The sequence below is a fragment of the Leptinotarsa decemlineata genome, unplaced genomic scaffold (genome assembly GCF_025532065.1).
Source record: "Leptinotarsa decemlineata unplaced genomic scaffold, Ldec_3_MD MMD2_tig00026375_RagTag_RagTag, whole genome shotgun sequence".
Classification (NCBI taxonomy): domain Eukaryota; kingdom Metazoa; phylum Arthropoda; class Insecta; order Coleoptera; family Chrysomelidae; genus Leptinotarsa; species Leptinotarsa decemlineata.
The window spans coordinates 1,780,791-1,798,897 of NW_027412711.1; the positions used below are offsets into that span (position 1 = coordinate 1,780,791).

General features: G+C 32.7%; 1 protein-coding gene across 4 annotated transcripts in view; it reads left to right on the plus strand.

Annotated features, from left to right (window-relative positions):
• The first annotated feature begins 2,141 nt into the window (after positions 1-2,141).
• Gcn5 (Gcn5 acetyltransferase) overlaps positions 2,142-18,107 on the plus strand; it is a 144,160-nt gene continuing 128,194 nt past the window's right edge. For 3 of the 4 annotated variants that reach the window (XR_012468110.1, XR_012468109.1, XM_074185531.1), the window contains exons 1-3: positions 2,142-2,293; positions 2,350-2,638; positions 13,405-13,498. Coding sequence is in view for 2 of the 4 variants with exons in the window: in XM_074185531.1 (XP_074041632.1) it covers positions 2,426-2,638; positions 13,405-13,498 (307 nt within the window). In the remaining 2 variants the exon portion in view is untranslated. Of the gene's footprint in view, positions 2,294-2,349; positions 2,639-8,112; positions 8,337-13,404; positions 13,499-18,107 lie in introns of those variants that run through there. The other variant, XM_074185532.1, reaches the window with a different exon arrangement.

An 18,107-nucleotide genomic window follows, 5' to 3' on the forward strand; every position in this document is an offset into this window, starting at 1 on the left:
TAACGTTCATTATCACTATTTGAAAGTGGCACAATAAAACTGGAATAAAAATCAAATAGATATTTTTCGCATAGGTTACTCATGAACATTTACAACATTTTATGACTTGGAGAGCAACTTGCATTGTCTTGTTGAAAACTACTCATTACGTTTTCAGTTCCTTGGCGCACCTGCCTGTACCAGGTACCACTCTGTTTCCTTTTGGGCAGATTGATACTATCTTGAAAACGAGTGATAAAAATTATGAAAACAAATGATATAAAAGAATGTGTCATTCACTTACTTTTCTCTATTGAAGATACACAACTGAAATCACTCTAGTTCAAACATGTACTTAGTCAAACTAACAAATCCCACTCACCAACTCTCCTCGAACCTAATCACCATGACTTTACTATCGATACTATTGCATTTTACTTACTTTTCTCAAAGACTGAATATATGCAACTCTCCTGTTTGAAGATCCAAAATCAAACTATTCGCTGTCCTGCAAATTGGACAACCCCAAATTATAAATGGTACACTGAACGTGACAGAATTATACTTTGATAATAACACCAACACACCATGCATTACACACGCGAACCTGCCACGTCAACCGCCATGTTGAATCAAATGTCGAATTTAACGCAAAGGTACCAAGCATTAAGGGGCAGCCGCTTTCACAGAGCTTATTCGACTGTCGCGAGCTACACTTCAATTGACCAATGAGAAACGTTTACTCCAATTCTTCACTTCCCCATTTCTCTGTTTCCAGGATTTTTCGCTTTGTAATTAAATAATTTCAAATACAAAAAGACAAATAGGATGAGAATTAACCAATTTATTGATGCAATTGGTTCATTTATTGGCCCTTTCAATTTTTTTTTATCGTTTCCAACAGTTGCTGTTGGAGCAATTCATCCAGAATCTTCGCGTTGAGTTCAAAAACTGGTTAACACTATCAGGGTTATATACATTAGGTTATGCATTCGATTAAGATCTTCAAATATTTTTGTTTTTAATAATATTGAATTATTTGAATACGTTATTATGAGATAATTCAAAATTCCATTGTATAGAATATTCCAAAATATACCGTGGGGATATATTCTAAGAATATACCATATGATATATTCGATCGACAATATTCTTAGAATATTCAAGGGAGAATAATCCATTTATAGACATTCTATGCACATTCTTTCGGGAATAATCTGCCATATTCATTCAAGCATATTCTATAAATATTCTAAAGGCATGTATATATTCCAAGAATATTCTATGAATATTTGGAATATATACGTTCGTTTTATGATATACAGGGAATATTCCATGAATATCTGGTGCTGTGTGGGAACATATTATCAATGTTTCAGTTTGGATTCAGAAAGGGAAAAGGGATAATGGATAGTATAACCTACCTTGTATCCTACATACAGGTTGCATTCGGTATGAAAGAAATTGTCGGGGCAGTATTTCTGGATATTAAAGGAGGTTACGATAACGTAAACATATATAAATTATATAAATACCTATTACAATATAGAATCCCAATACATCTAGCTAACTTTATTTTTGGTATACTGAATAACAGTAATAACTATGTATCGGATAATAATGAACAAATAAATGGACCTATGATGGCTACTAAAGGATTACCACAGGGATCTCCACTTAGTCCTACTTTATTTAATATATATACTAAATCTATATTCGACATCACACTACCCCTTAATAGCCAAATTCTAACATATGCCGACGATATAGTGATTTTAGTTAAAGGGCAATGCCCTAAAGACATTGAAAATAAAATTAACCACATCCTGGGCAAAGTAAAATAGTAGATGGAAGTACATGGACTTGAACTAGCAATATCCAAATGCGAAACTATTCTATTTCACCCAAATAAAAAAACGGAAGCTTCTTTGAATGTAACTATCGCAGGAGAAAAACTAATAAACAAAAATGTAATAAAATATCTGGGAATAATACTCACACAGAATCTAAAATGGGATTTACACATTGATTACATCATCAAGAGAGCACAAGAAGGACTAAACATCATTAAAAGTTTCTGCAAAACCTGGTGGGGTGCAGATCCTAAAAGTATGCTCATTGCATTCAATGGAATTGTAAAGTCTCATCTAGAATTCGGGAGTATACTGATTAGAGAGAGAGAGAGAGAGACCATAAGCAGAAGAAGAAGAATTTGCATTTTCTGTTGTATTGTAAATGGTAAATTATTTAATGGAATACAAATCAAATACATATTTTGATTATGATTTCCAGCTGTTGGATAGTTGTATTGAAAGTAGGTATACATTATTTATTTCCTGAAAATAGATAATTATAAATTTTATATTGCAGGTTATGTTGTGATTGATATTGGTACTTGCCACCAAATCTATAAGTGAATATTTGTGTCAATATTGTTTAATGAAAAATGTCAGATCAATCCGACCTGATGGATATTTCTTCTGTGAATACCTCGCATGATCCAAATCAAGCTCAAAAAAGTACTGCATCTCCAAATAAAACAGATCAGTATGCTTCCCGGCTGAATAATCTACAAAGAATCCAGCAGAAGAAAAAGGCAGTACTTGGATTTCCGTACAATAAAAAATTGTTGAAGCTAGCCGTGTACTCAAAATGCCAGGTAAAGTACTCCTCACTTCTAAAACACAAATTCGGTTTTTCAGATAGCAAAATAATCATTCAATTTTATTTACTTATTAATGCGAACCAGGAAAATACATACTTACACCTATTTTGTCTCTGAAGATTCCTTATGAGAAAATCAATGTCAAGATCTTGACTAACAAGAAAAGTTGACTTGACAACTTGGTATGGCCTGCTTGTTTTTTTTTCTGCGGAGGGATTTCGGAAAATATCCCTTACCGAAAATTAAATTAGGTGTTCTATAAAATTTTTATCATCAGGCTGGCTGCTTGTAAGTGCTTCAGTCAAAAGTCTGCCGATGCACTAGCATCAGGGAAGTCAAGCCTTTGTCACATCAAGCTTCTAATAGAAGTAGATTGAAAGGAAGAAGTAAAGTTATCAAAAAATGTTTCATACAAATGTTTTAGATATCAATGCATTAGGTTTTATGAAAAAATCTCCATTATACAGAGTATAAAGAAAATTTAGGTTAAATCAAAGTTGGGTTTTTCAAATATAATGAGATATATTGCCTCACATATTTGGATTTCATCAAAAAAATACTTTGAAAAGTATGGACTGCATGAATATATACTGAGCGGTTTTTAAAATTACTCTAAAAGTTACGTTAAAAATTTGATCCATTCACAGCCCCCATATTCAATGAAAACTGATTTGAAGAGTCTGTTTTGATTTTTTGTTATGGATAAGTTTTAAAAATATAGTTTATTCATTGTCAAATAATAATTTGACCACAATCTTTTTTCTATTACTTAGTGATTAGAAACTTGAAAACAAATTTTTCTTTAAATTGATGGATGTAGCCGTTACTATGTGGTAGGAGATCATGATGAAGAGATAAATGAAAATTTCTGTGTTTTTCACCACTTTTATTTGTAACTAACGTTACTGCCGTTTCGTCCTATATGGACATTTTCAAACTTAAACAATAAACTAAGAATGATTCATTACATTCGCTAATATATACTATTCAGGTACTTGATTGAGTACCTGAATTTACAGTTCACAATGTGCATGTGCCAATGTAAAAACCGAAGAGTAAATTAAATCGATTTGGTCATTTAACAGGTTGCACCCGTATTATGTTTGTGAATTTCCAAGGATTCTAAATAATTGAGTTTGCAACCTTTCCTTACATAGTGCAGAATTTCCGTATCGTTCGCTAATATGTAATGAATCATTCTTAGTTTATTGTTTTAGTTTGAAAATGTCCATATAGGACAAAACTGCAGTAAGGTTAGTTACAAATAAAAGTGGTAAAAAACATAGAAATTTTCATTTCTCTTTTCATAAAATTTTTCTTGTTTTTTTTTCAAGTTCAAAACTGAATGTTTCATTCTGGATAAGATTTCTTCTAGAAAATCTTTATTAAAAAATTGTATAGGTAAATATCAAGCAGATTGAAAGATATAACAAAAATATCTTTGAAATAACTTCTGAACTGATTGGTAGCTAAACAGTAAGTATATTTATTTATTTATTCAATGGCAAAGCCAATTTACAAAAACATATTTAAAGTGTGACCAGCTACAAAGTATTTTTGAATGCTCATGTCTGATGTTTACATTACAATTTACAATTTTACAAAACATTTAGCAAAGTGAAATACAAAATGTCAATAAATCCTTATGTCTAGATGAATGTCTAGATAGATTACTAATAGATGAAAGAATTCTGGTTCTTACAAGAAAAAAGATAGAACAAATCTGGTACTTACAAAGAAAATGGTAAGGTAAGAAAAGTTTTGAAAACGCTATAGCCTTTTCAATTGATTTTTAAACACCTGAAGTGATACATTGAACAGATCTAAGTTATTTTGATATTGATTTCCCAGCTTCAAAATACGAAGCATCAGACTGTTCAAAGCATAATTGGTATCGAAAAAATGTATATGAAAAATGTTAGGATTTCTCGTATCTTTTTGTTTAATATGGAAAGTTATTAGTTGAAGTAGTTCTGGACAGATTATCTCAGTATTTATTAATTTGAAGAAGACACTCAAGTTCACAGAAATTCTCCAATTCGAATTCTTCCAATGATTTTATATTTAACTTGGTTAAGAGTTGACTATACTCATATTCATTTCGTTGAATACCAAAATGAAAAGCACAATTCTTTAGAATTTCATTTAAATATTCTCAATCAAATCGATATTTACATTATAGTATGGGTCCCACATAACTGAATAATATTCAAGAATGAATCTTACGAAAGCACAATACAAAATATTTTTTGTTTCAATTGAAAAATCAGAAGAAATTTTCAACCAAGTGTTCTGGCGATGCATTGAATCTATTGGAGCCTCTGGATACACCCTACATTTTGTTTCATAAGAAAGAGGACATTGGTAGACCAAGATCTTCAGATGATGTGGTGCTGCAGGTTTTTCCGGGTTTTCCTGCAGCTGAAAAAGCAAATGCGCCACTGGAATCAATGAAGTCGCCCCGGAGCACCAATTAATTTTTATTGTTTTTTTTTATTTTTATCGTTGCAGTGAATAAATATTTCGAATTCTCAACACAAAACCCAGCATTTTAAGACTTTTTGCCACAATTTCTGATACTTGTAAAGGAACTTTCCTAAACAAATTCGAACATGGGAAGCATTATATCTAATTTCTATAATCTATAATCTAATTTAAAAAACCCAAATTTAATATGCTATTAGATACTCACTAGATACTCTGTATATTGGAATATATAAAGAAACCCATTTCATTGATATCTGAAACATTTATACAAAAAATTTTGATAACTTCTATTGTCTAATATGATATAAATTGATTTGAAATCCCTGAAAGAATCTATAAAAATTGAAATGATTTGCTGAAACATAACAATTATATTAAGCAAAAAAAACTGAAATTACAATGGAATAAAATACAAGCAACAACCAAACAATGAAAACAAAGAACTATCAACACGAGATGAAAATTAAAAAATTATTAACAAGAAATGATACTTAAAAATCAAAAGATTCCAAACCAAGTTACTTCAAGACGTTTCGATTTTTAGTATCCACAATCGTCTTCGGGTGATAACTGGACTTATTCCTCACAGATCTGACTTTATAGGTCATTCGAGTGCTTTCATCTATCCACCTTTTTCTCTCTCCGCTTCATCGGTTTTAATGGAACTGACCGTTTGGCGAGAGTTGGTCGGGTTCCGCCTGATCAGAGATTTCCATATGTTGCGTATCTCTTCGCTAGCTTGGCTAAAAGCGTTGTTGGACAACATATATGCGGCTTCTTTGAATTTTCTCCTAAACCTCTGTGTGTATGATCTCAGATAGTGTTCCCAGATCTGAAGCAGATTCTGATGTTATACTTGGACACGATTCTTTTTATACTTTCCGACAATCCTCTGATGTAGGCAAGCACAAGTAATGGTTGTGGCGGCTTCTCTTCCCTGTGAGGCTCTCGCTGTCTTCTAGCCAAAGTCTCTTCCACCATAACTTTGAAGTAATCATTCCGTTGAAGGCCATTTTTGATGATGCCTAGTTCCTTTTCGAGACCTTCCTTTGTATTACAAAACCCGAAGGCACGGCCTACTAGAGTCTTGATGATTCCTCTCTTAATCGATTGATGGTGGTTGGATTCTTGATTCAGATACTGTCCCGTGTGAGTGGGTTTTCGGTATACATATGTTTCCCATTTAGTGTCGGTCCTCTTCACCAATACTTCTAAGAATGACAATTTGTTATGGACTTCCTTCTCCATAGTGAAAGTGATGGAAGGACTTACGTTGTTGATGTGCTTCAGGAAGGTGTCTAGTTCTGCATTCCCATGATTCCATATTATGAAGGTGTCGTCAAAGTATCTCAACCAGACTCCAAGCTTCTTGTGGGCTTCTTCAATGACCAGAGTTTTAAACTACTACATATATATGTTGGCTATAACCAGAATAGCAGGAATAGCAGAGCATGTTTGAACTCATCAACATAATATCAAGTGGGCTCAAGCTAAAATCATCCACAAGGAGGAACACTGGTTTAGGAGAAAATTCAAAAAATGCTCATATATGTTGTCCGACAATGCATTTAGCCAAGCTAGCGTAGAGATACGCAACAACCTATAATCAAGCGAAACACCACCAACTCTCCGATTAAGCGGCGAGAGGGAAGAGGGGATACGTGAAATCAATCGAATGACCTATAAATAGTCAGATCTCAGAGGAATAAATCCAGTTATCAACTGAAGACGATTGTGGATACTAACAATCGAAACGTCATGAAGTAACTTGGCCTGGAATCTGTTAATTTTTAATTTTCATTTATTGTTAATAATTTTTAATTTTCATCTCGTGTTATTAGTTCAACTTTTTGATTTTATGATTATTGCTTGTATTTTATTTCATTGTAATTTTTTTTTTATTAATATAATTGTTATTTTTCAGCTAATCTTTTAAATTTTTTATAAATTCTTTCAGGGATTTCAAATCAATTTAGATATATTAGATATATTCCTACAAGTTCTCAGTGAAATACTTGATTTTGTACAAAATAAATTCAGAAAATATGATACATTACTATGTGGTGATTTCAATATCAATCTTATGAATACAAATAATGCAACCACTCAGTCTTTTCTGCACCTCTTATTAACATATAATCTGCACAAACAAATGAACAGACAAGAATAACACTACTGGATAATATTTTTTCAAACTTTGAAAACGATCATCCTAGAGAAGTTATTATCTCTGCATTATCCGATCATGAGACTCAAATGCTCAAAATTGAAAGGTCAGGAAAAATTGAAACTAAAAAAACAAATACAAAAAATAAGGAAAGAGTATTCTCAGATGCTAAGCTTGATCAATTGAAAAATGAATTAAGAAATATCAACATGTATCAACTTTATTCCTATGAAGATCCAAATGAAGCTTATAATTATTTCAATGGAGTCCTCAGACAACTAATTACCATAGGAATAAAGACATCAAGCAAACAGGTATATTTAATGATACATACCAAAGATATAGCAATATTTTCAAAAAATTAGCTAAGAGAAGCCAAACAACCCTGTAATAAAAATTACATTCATACGTCCACTAATAAGTCCAAGGCAGTATGGAATCTGGTCATATCTATTACTGGTTCGGACACTAAGACACCTATGTTAGTATCGGAAAACATTTCTCCAGATGAAACTAATAAAACACTAGCTCTAAATGAGGTTAATCAGTACTTTATTAATAACTGCACAGCTTTGAATAGTGTAAATAAGAGCAATAAGTATTTGGAGCCTCCATCTTTTGATAAAAGCATATTCTTCCTCACAACAGATTCAAAAGAAGTTCATGATACTATTCTGAAGTTAAAAAAAAGTAAAACAGTAGGTGAAGATGAAATACCAACTAAATTACTGAAATATGTAGCATATGAGATATGTGAACCTATTGCACATATAATCAACTTATCATTTTTGACAGGTATTTTTCCTGACAATCTTAAAATTGTGCATGTCAAAGCTATTTTCAAAAAGGGAAATAAACATGGAATAATTAACTATAGGCCTATTGCAATATTGTCAAATGTTAGTAAAATCATTGGAAAAAATAATATACAATAGACTGATCACGTATCTAGAGAATAATAATAATCTAAGTGATATGCAGAATGGATTTGGAAGGAATAAATCGACTACTCGAGCTAACTATCAAGCTCTATGTAAGGTAATTGAATCTATCAATAGTAATAAGACTACAACAGCTGTCAATCTAGATTTGTCCAAAGCTTTTGACAGTGTTGACCATAGACTACTGATAACAAAATTGTCGTTCTACGGTATCAGGGGGCTGCCACTCGAACTAATTACGTCCTATTTGAAAAATAGACATGTTACTGAAAGGGATACTGATGGAAATCTAATGAAATGAGAAATGCTACATATTGTAAGAGTTGTACACCAGAGGTCAGTGTTGGACCCACTACTATACATTCTTTACACTAACAATGTGCCTGAAGTTGTTGATGAATACATGGTTCAGTATGCCGATGACTGTTCTTTGGTTTTCAGTTCAACCGATTACAAGGGTGATTTTTTGAGAGGTATAGGATTTGATTTTCAAAACAATACAAAAAATTTGAAAAAATTGATGAAATCTTTATTGTAATCGATAGAACAAACAATATAATTTAACGTTTGAAGATGATTTCATGCAAATGTTGTCCGCTGCTCCGCTTTAGATGGCTCATGCGTAAGGTCCAATTTTGGCACACTCTCTCTAATATATCGACCGGTATTTCACGTATAAATACTTCAATGTTGGCTTCCAGAGCGTCAGTCGTTGCTGGTTTATTTATCCCTGTAGACGTGAGCCTTAACATGACCCAACAAGAAATAATTCAAAGGCGTTAAATCATACGATCTAGGCGGCCAATTGACGGGCCTCAAACGTGAGATAAACTGTTCACTGAAGGCGGCTCTTAATTGGGCCATTGTTTCGCGTGCCGTGTGGCATGTGGCACCGTCTTGTTGAAACCACATGTCAGGTATGTCCAATTCTTCCATTTTGGTCAATAAAAAGTCGTCAATCATCACACGGTAGCGCCATTCACAGTAACGTTTCGACCATTGTCGTCTTTGAAGAAGTACGGTCCGATGATGCCACCGACCTATAATCCACACCAAACAGTGACTTTTGTGGCTGGTCTTCACTCCAAATGCGGCAATTTTGCTTGTTAACGTATCCATTCAACCAGAAATGAGCCTCGTCGCTGAACACAATTTTTCGATAAAAATGTGGATCATCCTCCAACTTTGCCAGCGCCCATTCACCAAATCTTAGGCATTTGGGAGGTCGTGTGGCTTCAATTCTTGCACCAGCTGTATCTTATAAGGTTTTTAACACCCAAATCCTTTCGCAAAATTTTCCACGTAGTGAAGTATTAGAGGCCCAATTGCTGCGAACGGCGGCAAATCGACATTTCACGGTCATCATGAACACTGGCGGATACAGCCGCAATAATTTCTTCGGTCCTCACTCTAAGCGTATGCATGGTGGTGGTTTAATGTCCAATAATGAAAACTGGGTTCGAAATTTAGTCACAATCTTCCGAATAGCTCCTTCAGTAGGCCGACGAAACTGCCCTTCACCGAACATGAAATTTGATTATAAAATTCAATAATTTGCAAGCGTTGTTCATTCGTAAGTCGATTCATGGTTAAATTATAGACTAAACTGAACAAGTTTGACACAAGACACGATTCACGCGTGATCTGTCAAAAACAATGTTTCCAAAAAGATACCAGCAAAAAATCACTCATTACCTACAGACAAATATATTTTTCAAGCTAAAGATTCTGGAGGAGTACTCTACATCACACAATCTCAAACTGAATAAAAACTACACACCAAAACGGCACAAATAATTCTTTTAGTGATGGTGTAACTATTTTAGAACCATTGACTCAACTTTCCTTTCTTTCAAACTGAATAAAAACTACACACATATCATATCTTTTACCCAAAACGGCACAAATAATTCTTTTAGTGATGGTGTAACTATTTTAGAACCAGTGACTCAACTTTCCTTTCTTAGAATTATAATTGACTCAAAGCTGGACTGGAAGAGCCACATATATAAAGAGGCAACACAAATGTCAAGGTATTGCTATGCCCTGAAAATAATTACATTAAATATATCCACTGAGGATGCGATGTTAGCATATAATGGTTATATTCAGAGTCACATCACATATGGCATTATACACAAAAAATATTCATATTGCAAAAACGGTGTCTCAGAAAAATATTCGACCTTTCTCAGAGAGAAAGCTGTAAAAAAATATTCATAGAGAAAAAATATTTACACTAACAGGTCTCTATATTTATGAATCTGTGGTATTTGTCAAAAAACATATATCTTTTTTTTTGACTCATGATAGGAACCATACCCACAACACACCAAACAAAAATAACTTTTTGAATATAAAGACACATTTGACCTATCTTTAAAAAAATATAGGTACCTTTTTCAATCATTAATATTTATAACAAGATACCTGAATCTCTCAGAAATTTGTCTTCTATGATCATGAAAAATAAATTGACAACTTTGCTTCTCTCCAAAGCTTATTATTCGCTGGAAGAATTCTTCAATGATAATTTAAACTGATGTTGTATGCGTTGAATATTTCATGTCGTATCATTCTGCATTGTGATGTAGTTTAGTCTCTTTTGAACCCTACATATAGATGTATATGTTCGTGTTCTGTATCTAATATAATAATATTACTTTAAGTATATTGACTGTGATAACCTTGTTATTCATACATCTGTGGCCATTTATATTCTTAACCAATATTAATGATATTGCCTCATTATTTTCTACTACTTCTGTAATGTTTACTGTAATTGACATGTTCTATACCTGAAAAGGTGTTTTATTACAAAGAACTAATAAAGCATATCTATCTATATCATATTAGACAATGGAAGTCCCAACCAATGAAATGCACCATGAAACATTGTCAACCACCTTCAGACAAATATTTTGATAACTTCACTACTTCATTTCAAACCTCTAATGGACGCTTGATGTGACACATACCTTCAAACAAATATTTTGATAACTTCACTACTTTATTTCAAACTTCTAATTGATGCTTGATGTGACATACTTTATTGTTGGCTCTAGCAATATACTTATGATGCACTGTTTGGAACCTTTGATGGAGTGATGAATATTACTGGAGTTTTTTCCCAACACCAAATCGTTAATTTTTAACACCTCAACACGTGTTTCGATCACCAAGTGATCATCTTCAAAGAGGAAGATTAAAACTAAGAACTAGTGCGAGCTAATTCTATTTATGCTATAAAGGTAACCCATACAGGTAAACCATCCAGGCGTACCAACCATACAAGTATACCAACCTAAATTAATTTTACAATTTTGATTATCTATTATTTTACAATATAAGTTTATATAAAACAATTTTCAGCTATATAAAATTAATTTCACAATATTGCCTATCCAAATTTATTTTTGCAATGTGTCCTTATGTAGTAATCAGTAAACCCAACAACATTATTTTATTTTATTTTAACAAGCTATATAGTATGCTCTTTGGTATAGGTCCGTCATCGTTATTCATAATATTATTATGTTCACATATTTCTACACTCTCATAGGCATCTAGTTGCCTGTTGTTGTTAACTTGTCTAACTAATCTTAATGAGCTGAAGTCTATGGAATGGTTTTGTTGCAAAATATGATGGGCGACTGCTGATTTTTCAGGTCTTCCATATTTTAAATGTGCTATGTGTTCCTTATATCTTACTTTAATAGATTTTTTTGTCTGTCCATAATATTTTGCATCGCAGTCCTTACATTCAATTTCGTAAATTCCAGACTTTTCCGAATTCTCGACTTTGTCTTTTGGACTTCCCAAAAGGCTCTGTAGTGTATGACTTGTTTTAAAAACCACCTTCATTCCTAGTTCCTTGAAAATATTTCCAAAGTTCCTCGTATATTGGTGGTATGGAACTGAGATGTATTTAGCTTGATTTTTGTACTTTCTGAAAGTCGAGATTTCGTTCATTCTTCTTCTCAATAAATACATCTCAGTTTCATACCACCAATATACGGGGAACTTTGGAAAGATTTTCAAGGAACTAGGTATGAAGGTGGTTTTTAAAACAAGTCATACACTACAGAGCCTTTTGGGAAGTCCAAAAGACAAAGTCGAGAATTCGGAAAAGTCTGGAATTTACGAAATTGAATCTAAGGACTACGATGCAAAATATTATGGACAGACAAAAGGATCTATTAGAGTAAGATATAAGGAACACATAGCACACTTAAAATATGGAAGACCTGAAAAATCATTAGTCGCCCATCATATTTTGCAACAAAACCATTACATAGACTTCAGTTCATTAAGATTAGTTAGACAAGTTAACAAAAACAGGCAACTAGATGCCTATGAGAGTGTAGAAATAAGTAAACACAATAATATTATGAATAACGATGACGGACCTATACCAAGGAGCATACTAAATATCTTGTTAAAATAAAATAAAATGATGTTGGGTTTACTGATTACTACATAAGGACACATTGCAAAAATAAATTTGGATAGGCAATATTGTGAAATTAATCTTTATATAGCTGAAAATTGTTTTATATAAACATATATTGTAAAATAATAGATAAGGCAAAATTGTAAAATTAATTTAGGTTGGTATACCTGTATGGTTGGTACGCCTGGATGGTTTACCTGTATGGGTGACCTTTATAGCATAAATAGGATTAGCTCGCACTAGTTCTTAGTTATTGGCCCCTCTCAAGGCCAATGATCAGCCAAAAGGGTAGGGGAGCTGGTCTCCAAACCTGAACGAAATTAAGATGGATTTCGTCTAGTTCTTAGTTTTAATCTTCCTCTTTGAAAATGATCACTTGGTGATCGAAACACGTGTCGAAGTGTTAAAAATAACGATTTGGTGTTGGGAAAAACTCCAGTAATATTCATTTAATATTCCAGCAATATAATTAAATCAAAAATTTTATTTTTATTGATTAGTACAGAACAATTGCTTCTCTTCCATTTCATCTAACCATTGTCTTCGTAATTCAAACTTTTCTTGCAATTGATGAAAGCTCACAACTTTCCAAGTATCAATAAACAGGAGTCCTTATGACTCCTGTTTATTAACTACTGTTCCAATAGATGTTTTGGATAGAGGGTGAATATGGAACTTCAATGTCTCTAACATTTTATATATCTCATTGAAGGCTGAAAAATGTGACTGCATTGGATGGAAAAGAGTAGATAGCAATCAACAGAATCCCACTTTTACTGATCCTTGTAGATGTGAGCACCCTTTAGGTAAGTAAAATATGTATATATCAAGGTTGTAAAGGAAACTTGTCTTCGCCTCTGCAACTGTGAAACTTTCGCTTGGAATGAATTTCCGCATCTGCCCACATATGTGTTTCAACACAATTGTGTTTATGAACGAGCATGTACACGGCAAAACTGAAAAACTTTCGTAATGTCTCATTAGACAGTAACTTGTTATTTTCTGCCTATGAATGAAGTAAATTATAGGAACTTTTTTTATAAACATATAGTCGACGCCAACTAAAATGAGTCAGCGCAGAAAAGTAAAATCGTTGTGTTAAAAGGCTCCGCCCATTTGAGTCATATTTCGTATAGTTAGTAGCGTAACAGCCACAAGTAAATAGTCTTGAGTCAGGTATTAAGTTATAAGTCAAGTCGTGAGTGGAGTTATAAGTAAATAATCCAATTTTATAACTTCAAAATGATTGAGAAAAATGTCTAATATTAAATGTGCATAATTACTTTAAAAGTAGAAAGAGTGAATGGGACACTTTGTTAATGGTGAAAAGTAAAACATTGCAAGTAACAGGTAAATAACTTTAAATTACATTTCAATAATATTTATTGAGTTTAGGGTAACCAATTCTGTGAATCTTTAATTTTTATTAAATAACTATTTGATAAACATAGACTTCGTCGAAAACAAACGAGAAAGTCGAAGCGTGGGAACAAATTACGCTCTGCAAACTTCCCGTTATCCTTATTTTGCATCTGAAGTTTTTCAAATACATTAACTACCGTTGCACGAAGATTATCAAGGCTTTTGATTTTGAATTCGACTTGAACGGTCAAGACGACCGTTCAATGAAGACGTATTGAAACCCCAGGGAACGCGAGTTCCTTATTTGCTGTTCTATAGGAAAAGCGATATTTTCCTATCTAAATAAGGTTGCGTAGAGTTACGTAGAGTTCAGCGTCTGGAATCTTACGGAATTTCTCGTTTAAATTTTTATTGAAATTGATATTTTTTTTGGTTTTAATGAATTATTTTATTCTTTCATTAGTGATAGGTATTGTTCAATTTTTAATGTTATATGTATATTTGATTTCGTTGGAACTCATATAGACTATTAAATAAACATATTTTTTTTATAAATAGCCAATCACAAATAATTTGTAAAAATTGATTATAGAACCGGGAATTTCAATGTAAATGTAATGGTGCTGTTCTCAATTAATATTCTTAGATTAAATTTATGATTTTTGATCATGATCATGATTTTTGTATCAATAAACATCGGATACATAGTTTTCAAATGAGATACTTTCCCACATTTTTCATTTAAAGAAACTATTAGACATATGAAAGTTTGTTATTTAAACCCCATAGAACTGATATGGACAACTGTAAAAAAAAACTTTAGACAAGAAATTGTCACATTCAAACTAAAAGATGTAAAAAAATTAGTAGAGGCAGAATTTTGTAAAATCAACTCTGACATTTGGAAAAAACTGTGTGAACACATTACTAAAGTAGAAGATAAATATTTAGAACACGAAGTACAGATCGACGCTTTTGAAGACTTTCATCCTGTCATAATAAAGTTAGGAGATGATTCAAGCGACGATAGTGACTTTTCTTCATCTTCTAAGAAAAAAATTAAAACTTTTGAAATGTTATTTAGTGATTATAATAAACAATTTTTTAGGATTCATCATAATTTTTATTGATTTTAATGTAACTTTATTCTTACATTGTTTTTATAATTTTATGTATATTCTATAAATGCAATTAAATGTAGGGCGTTCCTTAAGAAAAAATATGTCACCACATAATGACATATGATCTTAGTTGTGCCTAAAATTCATCATAGTAACTTTCTCCTGTAAGTGTTGAGATAAAGGAGATTTCGAATTTTGTCAGAGGTTAAGGACACCCTGTAGATCTGTCAGTGACCAATTTATCGACATACAATAAATACACTTATAAAAATAACACCCATTAATATTTATTTATTTATTTATTTACGGGTAAGCTCATTCAAAGTATAAATCACAATGTTGAATTATAATTAAAATGAAATCAAATGAGGTACGGAAATACAAATTGCAACTAAGAATGGCTTAAAATGGATTAATTTAACGCTTTAAAGGGGTTGATTTAGAATATAAAACGACAAAAGACATTGAGCTTTAATAAAACATATACCACATATTTATACTACCTCAAACTATACAGTGCATTTCTTTAGTGCTCCCCCCCTTTTATTTTTTGAACGGGTCAACTCAAAGAATTGAAATTTGGGATAATGAAATGAATGCAGCAATTGGACTAAAACATTAAAAACACTTTCAGTCGTTATTTTCATAAAATGAGTAGAAACAATTCCTAGTTTTGACTAAACACAGTCGTGTTTCACATTTTGAGCAGATTCAGTGAGTTTTTCCTGTTTTGCATAGCCGACAACGACCCTTAGTGATATATATGGGAAAGTGATCAATCTTATCTTGATCATCTTGATCTTATCTTGATCTTATCTCACGTCACTTGTAGGCCTCGGAATTACTGCTCTTTTGATTTGTTTCACAGGTTTGCCTTATTCGCTAGATGTTCTTTTTCTTTTCGTTCTATCCTTCATTACCAGCTCCTGAGCAACAAAGTATCTGTACTCTTTCAAACTCAGTTCTTTTTCTTCAGTAGTCAACAACTGTCGATGTCTGCGGTACAATAGACATGCGTTATTCAAGCATATATCTATCATTTGAGCAAATATAGACAGATACCAACGGCGAGTTTTCATTCGATAGAGGGATATTAGCATATCCATAAAATCTCCTCCACCCATGTGAGCATTATAATACTTTATAATACTTGGACACGGGACATCAACTTTCTCCTTTCTGTTTTTGTCATACCTTTTTATAGCGCTCATTAGTTCAGAAAATATATAGGTACTGACTAGGGTAACAGCTTTATTGTCATACCACTTGACGCATGTGATTTTTTTCTCATTATCAGTTTTGTGACAAAAAGCACTTCGTCCTCTTTTTCCTAATGTTTTGTCATTCTCTAGGGTGCAATTCTTCAATCTGTTTGTTCTTATAGTTCCCAATGACAAAATCCCACAGTTGTTGCGCAATACATAGACCAAATCAAGGCATGCAAAAAAATTATCAAAATATATTGTGGTGCACGGTGCATTTCGTATGGACTGACAAAGACCAATGACAACCTTAGCCTCTAATCCCTTTGACATTTCTTCATCCTTGAAGTTTTGATGTTGAATAAATGTGCCTTTTCCTCCATACACGAGGAAATCATACACAAACCCAGATTTGATTCGATATGTTGCCTTTCAGATCAAGCTTTCTTTCCTTTGTATGGCACCATCATTTCATCGATACTTTGCTTTTTCTCATTTTCTACCTGAACAAAGTTCCTCCTAACTGTATTAAAAAGAGATCTTACTTTCAAATATGAATCATTATTCTGATTTCTGTTATTGACAAAATGAATGCATCTCCTTATCTGCTGATATCGTTTCAGAGGCATTTATTCTAGAATTTCTGGGTACCGAAATTTTTGACTCCAGTAATCCAGGTATTTTGACTATACTCATATAAATATGAATGGTTATGAAGTCACGTATTTCATCCCCAGTCACATTTATGGATTTTCCCGTCACTTGTACTGAGTATAGATTTGTGTTCTCAATACATAATTGTAGGTCATCAGAGAAGAACATTTTGAAATATTCCATAGGTGACTTCATTACCTCCGGCAATGTGAAATTGTTGCCGGGTATGTCGACTTTAAAACTGAATTTTTCATTGTTCCACTTGTAATCGTACTCTTTGGTTTTCTTGTTTTTTTTTGTGACCCTTTGCATTTTTTCTGAATTTTCCATATTTTGCCCATTTCGCATCTTTCTGCTTTCTTTTTTTTTCTTGTTCTAAATTATCAGGATCTGTATTCTCTTTATTATATTCTTTGCTATTATCACTACTGTTGTTCAGTTGATATCTCGTTTTCAGCGGAGTAAAAATAAATTTAGGTGTTGGAGTGTATGTGAACTGAGGGATATTTTTGACAGGTGTCTTGAATACGAATGCTTCACAGTTATTGTCACCTCCTTTCAAAACATCCTCGGTGTCGGTATCGGAATACCAAATTGAATCTAATTCTTCAGCTACAGAATCAGGAATAGGGAGTGCTTCGGATGTATCGGAAGAATACCTGTCACCGTTACCCTCAAAATTATCTGCGTCATCGTCGCTTGTTCCACCATCCGAATCAGGAGGTGGCAGTAAGGCTATTATGTTGTCTTTCTGTGTGGTTATTCTGTAAAAGAAAGATTCATAGTCTTCTACCAAGTTTGAGTATTTGTCACTCATGAATGTGTATTTTACACAATTTGGGAATAACGAACTCATATTCAAAATTTGACAATGAAGGCAATAGGATACACATTAAGGTTCATATGAAATTGTGAGAACTTGGCATTGTGTATTATTGGATACAAAATAAATCTGACATGGACATTCGTAAATTGGTAATGTGAACTATGGGATACATACAAAACAAATGCCTTTTTTCTACAAGAAACTGAAATTGGTAACAAAATTTTTATTTATTCTTACGAAGACAACATGT